This window comes from Vulpes lagopus, chromosome 18 (genome assembly GCF_018345385.1).
Source record: "Vulpes lagopus strain Blue_001 chromosome 18, ASM1834538v1, whole genome shotgun sequence".
NCBI lineage: Eukaryota > Metazoa > Chordata > Mammalia > Carnivora > Canidae > Vulpes > Vulpes lagopus.
In genome coordinates, this window is record NC_054841.1 from 82,220 (window position 1) to 92,271 (window position 10,052).

At 54.1% G+C, this 10,052-nt stretch overlaps 1 protein-coding gene across 1 annotated transcript in view; it reads right to left on the reverse strand.

Moving 5' to 3' along the window:
- Positions 1-9,264, reverse strand: part of MYT1 (myelin transcription factor 1) — a 45,995-nt gene extending 36,731 nt beyond the window's left edge. Inside the window, exons 1-3 of the mRNA XM_041733562.1 lie at positions 9,130-9,264; positions 8,796-8,896; positions 344-398 (exon numbers count right to left, since the gene is read on the reverse strand). Coding sequence (XP_041589496.1) covers positions 344-398 — 55 coding nt within the window. The 5' untranslated portion in view covers positions 8,796-8,896; positions 9,130-9,264. The remainder of the gene's footprint in view (positions 1-343; positions 399-8,795; positions 8,897-9,129) is intronic.
- Positions 9,265-10,052: the final 788 nt, after the last annotated feature.

Consider the following 10,052-nt stretch of genomic DNA (forward strand, 5'->3'; position numbering starts at 1 on the left):
CCGGCGTGCTGGGAGGGCAGGAGGCTGGGAGCAGAGGGCTCGCAGCATTCTGACTCCAAATAGAAAGATCTCCCGACTGAGCTTTGCCTTCCCCACTCGGTGGAGCCATCTGTCTCCTGTCACCACCCCAGGCAGGCTTGTCGGGACCCCAAAGCAGACACCTCAGGCACCTGAGGCTGAAGAGGTCCGAGGCCACCAGACACCACGGACCCCAAGTGCCCAGCGCACGGGGAGGAGCGTCCCAGGGCCTGCTCATCAGCGGTTCTGTTCTCCTGAGCAAAGTAGCATGGACTGCTTTTAAGGCCTGGGACCCCGGGCCAGAGCCGACGGAGGGGGCACTCACCTCGGACGGCCTTGGAGCGCGTGCGAGCCCGCTTATCCTCATTGTCCAAGCTCATCTGCAAGCAAAAACAACTGCGATGTTCACAGAGACCCAGCACAGAGCCACCCCTCTGGGGCTGCGCCGGACCTCCAGCCACCGTCTGGCTCCAGCTCTGCTGGGAACAGTGAGTCTGCGACAGAGACGCAGGGAGTGGGCTCCCGGAGGGGAAGGCCTGAGGCCCAGAGCAGAGACCCCAAGCCCCGGGTGTTCCCGCCGCCTGCTCCCAGCCCTCCCACCTGGCGAGGAACCCAGGCAGGAGCCCCGCCCCGCCCCCTCCATCCTCAGGGGTGGTAGGGTTTCTGGCACGTGGTCTCCTGGCGTGGCTGAGGAGCACCACCCACTGCTCACGTGGGGGTGCCAGCTGCTCAGGCCTCACGGCAGGTCACCCACGGGGCCCCAGAGCCGGCTTCCCATTCAAGTAAGTGCCTCACACGCCAGGATCATCCTCTTAGAAACAGATGGAGGGGAAGGGACTGGGCCACCACAGAGCACCCAGAGAGCAAGCGCCTCCGATTTCTACGTGTGCCGTCCCGGAGAGAGCCCGGGGAGCGTGCGTCCCTCGCAGTTAGGGACCTCCAGAGCCCTACCACCCTGGGAAATAGAGACCAGGTCAGGGACAGGCCTCAAGTGTGTTGGTAGCCACATTATAAACGCAAAAGGAGGGTTGCCCGGGTGGCTCAGCAGTTAAGCATCTGCCTTCAGCCCAGGGCGTGATCCTGGAGACCCGGGGTCGAGTCCCCCGTCGGGCTCCCTGCATGGAGCCTGCTTCTCCCTCTGCCTGTGTCTCTGCCTCTCTCTTTCTGTGTCTCTCAGGAATAAATAAATAAGATCTTTAAAAAAAATTTAAAAAATAAGCACAAAAGGAAACGTGAAATGGATTTTAATACTATGGCCTTGCTTAGCCCGATCTACCCGACACCCTGTGACTTCGACAGTAATCAATATAAGAAATTGTGGACGGGACTCTGTTCCGGGCTAACTCTTCAAAAGCCTGCATGGATCGTGGACTCTCAGCACATCTGGGTTTGGCTGGCCACATGCCAGGTGCCCGCAGCTGCGTATGGCGAGCTTCTAGAGGCGGGAAGCAGGGTCAAGTGAAAGCCCCCTGAGGGCAAGAATGCAGGCCAAGGGGCCTTCTGGACAGGATGCACAGGCCACCCCCCAGGGATGTCGCTTCTCAAAGGAAAGGATGAGAGGGGCCTCCTGAGGGACAGAGCACCCCACACCGTGCAGACACCTCACGTCCCCTGGTCACCCCACCTGAGCTCATCAGGGAACCCCCACGTTCCCTGCCTCTGAACAACTTCCATGGGGAACACTGTCCATACAGTCCTGTAGGGAGTCAAGGGAGGGCCCTCAGGAGGGTGATGCCTGGGCACAAGGGTCGCAGACAGCCCGGGGTGGGGGTGTCCCCGGGGCCTGCAGGCTGCCACATAGAACCGTGGGCGTGTGTCAAATCTGGGCAGGTAGGTGATAAAGAGGTACAAGGTGGGAGGGACACCGAGCCGTTCCTTGTCTCCAAGGCCGGGTGAGGTGTGATCCATGCGTCCCATGAGCCCTAGGAGGCCTCAGGACAGCCAGGGCCCAGGAGGCTCGCCACCCATCCTATGGTCGGGAAGGGGAGGGAGCTACTCTGGCCATCCCAGGCCATAGCCCAAAGCCACACAGTAGGAAAGAAGGAGCAGAGAAAGGAAGGAAGGGCCACAGGAAGGGCCACGGCCCGCACGAGACAAGGGTCTGCGGTCTGAGCTGACACCCCGACCCGCAGAGGAAGGGAAGGGCACCCCCCATTAGTAAGACAGAATTTGCAGAGTGAACCTCCCACACGGGCCGTGCTAACCTACAGTGATTTATGTGATTTGTTAAGGAAGAAAAATCAAAACCTGGTTGTAATTTATGCAACCTGTCGACCCCGGGCTGCAGAGCCACAGTGTCACGAGCTGTGCGTTTATTACAGCCTTCCAATAGCACGGAAGACAATTACTATAATCTCTATTTTTAAAGCAGAGGTTCCCCGTGGACCAATGACTCACATTTAAAGTGAAGAGAGGAGCAGGTGTCAAAGGGACTTCATTACATTTATGAGCCTTCAAATGTCATCTGCACTGAGCCCAAGCGCAGGGCCTTCCGACGTAGGCCGCACAATGGAGCTAATGCGTCTGATTGCCGGGCGCCTGCTTTCAGCTGAAATGCAATCTACAGCTTTTTTTTTTTTTTTTGTCAGTTTTCCCAAGGAAATTGGCAATCATTCTGCTAGGTTAAAGCGTGCCTTGGCAATTTGGATTTCCTGCAGATAAATTATTCAAAGAGCAGAGAATAGAGAGAGTTGCAGGGATGCGTAATGGGCGCTGCTTGCAAACTACGAGCTCCCATTGATGAAGCTAACAGCTGTGACATTCAGTTTGCCGAGCACCTTTCCATTTGCAATTTATCTGCATCAAATGGTCAATAAGTGAGAAGTTCTCTTCAGTGCATGTAGCTTTGATTTTAAAAAAGAAAGAAAGAAAACTCCAGCCACAGGAGGAAAAACGAGTTAGCTCTTTAATATGAGAATGAAGCCGGGAGAGCGGTGACGTGGCACAGCAACGACCAAGCAGGGGACTTTGATTCCCTGATTCCCGAGCTGTTTGAAAGGAGCGGTGGCGGCCGCCTGGGAAGCCTCTGGGCAGAGCTGCGATGAACCCAGCTCCTCCGGGCACCTACGTTGCTTCCTTCCCCGAGACCCGAAGGTTTTCCAGGGGCGGGTTCTCTGCCGGCCTCACTGCCTGTCGTGGATGGAGAGCCGGCGCCCATACACCACCTGGACTCGGGCTGCTTGGCTTCCTGGCAGCCCCCCAGGGCCTTCTGTCCCTCACTCCACAAAGACAGGCCACTCGGGCGCAGAGACAATGAGACACTTTCCAACGTTTCATTGATTTATTTTTAAGAACCCTTCACTTGTTCCAAGCACGGGCCAATCAAGTCTCTATTTCTGTCCGGCCCAGGGACTACTGAATGGCCTCTCACCCGAGGGCGAAAAGGCCCCTTGCCCCGCCCGCCGGCCGACCCCGTCCCCACCCGCCGTGGGGCGCGGTGATCTCTCTCAAGAGCTGCGTCGCGCTCTGTTTCTGTGGGCCAACGTCTTTCTGCCACCAGGAGCCTGTCTTACAGCTTCCCTCCGCTCCTTAAACCATCACTCCTCTCTAATTAATATTTCAACAGTTCTGTTTTCAAGAGGAAACGGTGCAGAGGAGAATTTATAAATGCAGAGACATCCTGTTTTGCCACATCCATTAACCAGAGAGAATTGTCTCTTCATCCTTCCCTTTAACTTGCTTTGTTAGTGCCATATAATGGGTCTCACTCAAGAAGGTGTTACTATTTTGTTCTGTTTTGTACTTTTTTTTTTGTAAAGTCAAGATTAATCACGTAAGCTCTTTTTAAATACAAATGGTTCTTACCGCGTCGGGCTGCAGAGACCAGCCCCGTTTCAGACCCATCTGCACAGCACCGTTGCCAAAACGGAGTCTCCTAAGTTGGACATTTACAAACTTGGGACCAACAAAGCAAATGCAGTCATTATGCAGCCTCGAAACCCATAGATTTGTCCGGACTCCTGGGCTGTGATTGTCAGAACCCAGACACACAGCCGGCAGGAAGGCAGAGAGGATAGGCCCTCAGTGTCCCCTGAGTGTTCAGTCAGAGATTTTTCACGAGGTGAGCAACGAGGCCCAGCAGACTTTGTGCCAAGCTTCGCCTTTACCCTCAGAGGCCAGGTCTGCCCCCTGCACCCCCCACCCTCCCCAAGTTCAGGGGCATCCTTCATGGTCTCTGGAGGGGTCCTCCTCCCCCCCTTCTCTCTCTTACATTCTCCTCTCCCTTCCCACTCTCTCCTTTCTTCTTGGCTCTTCCCAGGCCTTCCAGCCTGAGAGCTTCCCTCCTCTCCATGCTGTTCCACGTCCCTTGCTCTTTTATATGGATGGCTAAGGGTGGGACAAAGAACAGAACTCATGCTGAGGCTGTCCTGCCTCCCCAGTCCCTGCAGGTGTCCTGGCAGGAGGAGTAAGAGCCAGCCTCAGCCCCAGGTGGCAGGGTCCTCACTCCAGGAAAGAGCTCAGTGTGGAGGGGGCTGCTCAGACTTGGGAACCTGGGTGGGAGCAATGAGGCTCAGTGAAGCAGTGACGACCCGAGGGTCTTAGGGAGGGTGGCCTCGGGGTGAGAGATGCTCCAGTCCTGGGAAGCAGGAAACACACCTGGGTGGCCTCTCAAAAGCCAGGCCTGTGCCTCCTTTTCCCACCCTCTCTGTTCTGTGCCTGTTCATTCCTCTCATGGTCCTCATCTTGCTCTGAAATAAGCTCACTCACTCGTGTTTTTAAGGTCATTTCCTCTCCTACAGAGAGTGAGGTGCCATGGCTTCATTCCCTGCTCGGCACATATTATGTAAGGGCCGACAGGCAGACGAATAGACAAATGGCCAAGAGTTGGGAATGTCTCTGAGATCCTGGAACCGGGGAATATGGGCAGGAGCCATCAGAGCCTGAAGGTAGGCGGGGGTTCCAGACTCCCTGAGGCCATGGGGGCACTCATCCCCACCTGGGGCGGGAGGAGGAGACAGGTTATGGTTCCATTTTATGTAGAATGTGTTCCAACAGCTAGCAAAGCTGGAAAATTAGAATGGACTTAGCACAATTTTTTAAATCCACAAGATTATATGGATTATAGTGTCCCCGTGGGAGGGTTTCAGTGTTTTCCCTCCTGGAAGAACTAGACAAAGAGCGGGGGGCATCTACTGACCCTCAGGAGACCACAGACAAAGCTGCCTAGAAGGAAGGGGTGACATGGAAAGGATGAGGAGGGCAGAGGGACATAACAGGAGGTAGCCAGGACCTGGCAGTCACCCACCCTATTGGCTGCAACTGCATCTGCCAGTGTCCCCTTTCTCCAGGGGAGGGAAGAGTGGGGAGGGGTAGCAATCTGGGCTTGTTTCGTTCTCTCGCTTGTGCACAGCCAACTCGCACATCACCACCATGAAGCCCTTCCAGCAGATCCATGTTCCCACCCCTGGGACGAAGCTTCACTGAAGGATTTAGGAGCAGCATTGAAGTGAGTTCCGTGCTCCTTCCCACCAAGCACTCCAATGGAATCCTTCAGAGCCCCCCATCCCCAGACCCATAGGCTGCTGCCTGCCTGCACAACCCTCCTGGCTTCCCGTTCTTCTGAGCACGTACCTGCATGGCGGATCAAGGGTCAGCCCGCAGAGCAGCTTCTTCTTCAAAGATGTACAAGTCCTACTACCTCAGGAGCCCTCTGCACACATTCAGCTTTCCACTCTCCGACCTGTGAGGCTAAACCATATGCCCACAGCCCTGACCTCCTCCCTCACCATGGCCCTCCCAGCACCCCTGGTTCCTTGAAATGATAGTTCTGTCCCCCCTTTGGGGCGTCCCACTGTGTCTCTGAAACTCTCCTGACATTCCACCCATTCATTGTTCGACCTACTGGCAGCTGAACACGACAGGCTTTTCCTTGCTTTGTAAAAAGGACACCCCATGGAGCATTACTTAACACATGTCTTGGGAGGGATCCTCCTAACATCTCTGAGCAGAGGATTGTGGCTCACTCCAACCCCCAAATTAAAAATTATAGTTATATGGAGACAAACAAACAAACAAAAGAACCCAGCATCTTAACTAGAGAGAACAGACTGGTGGTTGCCAGAGGGGAAGAGGTGGCAGGATGGGTGAGACAGGTGATGGGCACCGAATCATGCATAGAACTGTTGGATCATTTATTGTACATCTGAAACTAATATAAAGCTGTATGTTAATGGTACTGGAAATTTAAAATTAATTAATTAATTAATTAATTGATTAATTATTTTAAATTATGGCTTTAGGGGCACCTGGGTGCTGCAGTCTGTTAAGCATTCGACTCCTGGTTTCAGCTCAGGTCATGATCTCAGTGTCCTGGGATGGAGCCCTGGGTCGGCCTCAGGCTCAGCAGAGAGCCTGCTTGAGGATTCCCTCGCTCCCTCTCCCTCCGCCCTTCCCCCTGCTCCCCCTGCTCCCGTGCACTCTCTGCCTCTCTCTCTTTCCTTCAAATAAATAAACTATAGCTGTACAGTAGACACCCTAGTGAAGCAGCTACGTATGGGTCCACCTGTTTAAAACTCCAACATAAGTAGGATTTCCATCTGCCTCAGGGTAGAAATCTAGCCACATCCAGTGAGGCAGGCCACAAAGATCAGGCTCAGTGGTACCCCCTCCCTTTCAGGAAGGACGGCTAAACCTCTATGCAATCAACCTTCTCCTGGATTCACATCCAGAATCTTCCATTGCATATTATGTGATTGAGGCCCAAAAGTTTCATTCTTTTTTTTTTTAGCTTTTATTTATTTATTTGAGAGAAAGAGAGAACACAAGCAGGTGGAGAGGCAGAGGAGAAGGGATAAGCAGGCTCCTCCCTGAGCAGGGAGCCCGACGCAGGACTAGATCCCAAGGCCCTGGGATCATGACCTGAGTCAAAGGCAGACGCTCCACCGACTGAGCCACCCAGGAGCCCCTCCAATGTTTCATCCTTAAGGTCACGCAGTGGTTTAAGGACCTATAGTCAATACCTACCTACTCCTTTTCTTCTTAAATTGAAAAAATAAAAATAAAAAGCTCAGTGTCCAGCACTTTCCCCAAACACACAACCCCGGACCCTAGCTCTAACAGCCCCTTTGGCCCCTCGCTGAGCTGTCCACACGCCCGGTGCTGAACCCAGAGGTGCACGGCAGGCGGGGGCCCCTCCCGCTCCCCTCCACACCGGGCTCTGCTCCCACCGCCCTCCAGGCACTGAGGTCCACCTCACCCACCCGCATGGGAAGTCCGTCCACCCTTGCTGGGTGATGCGCTGCTCTCCCGTGGCCACCACTGCCCCCTGCTTCGGCCTCCCCTAGCCTGCTCAGTCAGCACTTACCACCTGGGCCGGCCCTGCAGTCCTTCTGGAAATCCATCCTGTCAAAGGCACATCCTCTCTCCTTGTCTGGCATCTTAGCTCCTCTGCTCAGAACAGTAACTCGGGCCCTATTTGCCCAAACTAGAGGAAAGACTAACGGAGCAGTTGTGAAAGAGCCAATGTTGCCAAGAAAGCCTGAGCATAGGCCACCAGGCTGCTCACAGTGGTTCTTGCACCCTCTGAGCTTGTCAGCCCGAGCCATAGGGAGACAGAGGCCTTCTGTCTGTCCTTACACACCTCCAACAGCTATCGATTCATGTCCAGAGCCCCTGACCTCAGACCAAATAACTCTTTCAGTCCCAAAATCTGCTTGAATGCTCAACACTGAGCACCAAGAGATGAGTGAGGCATTTGCCCAGGTGCAAATTTAGGGTAGGAAACAAAAACTCAGTGATCAAGATAATAGTTTAATGCAACATTTTAAAACATCGAAATTAATGTCAAGAATCCTTGAATAAAATTTAAATTTAAATATAGGATTGAAAATAAATAAATAAATAAATAAATACAGGATCGGTACTACCGACTTTTCCTTTTGCCTCCAGCTCCAACATGACAGAGCACCGACAAGCCTACAGGAATCTAAGTGGGAGTGGAGGTGCTTAACAGGATGCTAAGAGACCCATTAAAGACTATATTCTAGTCACCAGGTTCAAAGGAAAGATGTTAGGTTTTGAGAGTAAAGTACAAGTACCATCAAGTGAACTTGCTGCCTAAAATTTTCTAGCCCTTCCCGTCTGCACCCTGGGCCATGCCGTGCATCATGGCTTGGATCCTTGATGGGGATCATCACCCTGTGAAGAAACTGAGAGACCTGGAACCTGAGGTCTGGGAAGGAATGGCCACAGGCCTGTTGTCCCCTCCACTTCCATCGCTGAGGGTCATCAGACCCTGGGAAGCCGGCTTCACCCAGAGTGCATCATGGAAAGTTCTAGAGTTGGTGTGGCTGTATGCCCTGGGTTTGGGAGCATCTCTGCAGAGGCAGGGAGCCTGAGTCAACCCAATCAGTGAGTTCCAGGCAGATGTGAGCAGGGCATGTGCCATCTGCCCCCACTTGGGAAGATGGAAAGAAACAAGGTCAAACGGACGCCGTGAGCTCCCGCAGCAAAGTCTACCAAGCATTCGGCCTGCCTGGGGAGCAGCTACGGGGGCAGCCCTGTGTGGCCAGACCCAGAGCCCCGACCTGGCCTCAGGCGACACCCTGCTGTCATAGTTTAGTTTCACTCTACTCAGAGTCATTTTTCTTCCTTAAGGTTCACAGTGACCAGATCACTGATGGTCCCAGCCCACACATAACCCTCTGTCTACCCTAGACTCGTGGTGACCAGACCAAAAGTCACCTCTGTGCCCCATGCTTGGAAGTGAGAAGGAGCCCTGCCCAGACCCAGGGCGGGGGGCAGGTGGCAGGGAAGGGGCTGCCCTCCAAGCGCCTCACCTTGCCGCGTCGGCCCAGGAGGAGCCTCGAGGTCCTGCAGTTGCTGGCTTTGTCTCCTTGTGTCCACCTCTGACTCAGCAGCTCACCCCGGAACTCATTTTCTGGGGGTCAGAGAAAGAAAACCTAATGAAGGCAGCTCAAGGGGGGAAACGGATAAACTTGGACGGCTCTTTTCCACAGTGTTGATGCAATCCCTTCTTTCTGGAATCCACCAGAACGATGGGCAAAGTCGCGGCCCTGTGGCTGTCCCAGGGATGAGGGATAGGAGCTTTCTCAGGAAAACAGCCTGTGACTGGGGTGCTCCCAGCACCCTGCACCCGTGCACCATCTTCACCTGCCTCCAGGTGGGTGCGGTTTCCACCACCACCGGCTCCTACCAGGGGGCTAGTGCAAGTCCAGTAGGCCGGCGGGGTGGGACCCTTGGCGTCCCCTCGGCCCTGGGTCCTGCCATCATTCCTCTCCCCGTTGCTGCCTCTCTCCAGGGCAATGTACCCAGTAAATATTTAATTCCTCACATAAATTCACATGTCTAAGCACAGGCTGAAGGCATCAGCTGGACATGACAAAGAAATGCCTATTCCCTGCGTGGCACTCCCTGTTTCCATGACAACGAGCTTTCTACAACTGCAGCGTTTCAAAGGAAGGTCATTAAGTAACCAACAATAAAAACAGGAAATGAGTATTCCTGCATTCTGCTCTCCGCTTCCCTTTAGAAGTGAGCTTCGATTCAGCTGAAGGCAGGTCAGCACAGGGCTGTCATACCCATTATCTTTCTTCCCCTCATGCTCCTGACATGTACTCCAAACGCTATTTTTCTAAAATTCCAGCACTCCTGCCCCAGGCGGCCCATGGCTCCAGCCAGAGCATCCTCTTGTCTGAAAATGTCTCCATCCCATTAAAGCGCCTCCTGTGACCTCAAGGAGCACAACGCAGGGAAGCAGAGTGGTTGTCAAGGAGATGGCCTAATGCAAGGTCTTCAAAGGAATGAGTAAAACCACTGGGACTTGACACCTACTGTGTACACCTACTGTGCGCCTCCCTCTCACTGAGCTAAGGGTCACCTACAGGGGGCCCTGTGAGGACTGGCCTCCGCCAGGGAAGTGTGAGCCGTGTGGCTCTTCCTGGAGCCAGGAAGGTCACATGGGGCCAGGCCACCCAGGGGGTATTCACATTCCCCAACCCCCACTGCGAATGTGGGGGATCGCCCTGAACTAACAAGGAGAATGCTGCAAATGGCACGAGGCTGGGAGAGGAAGC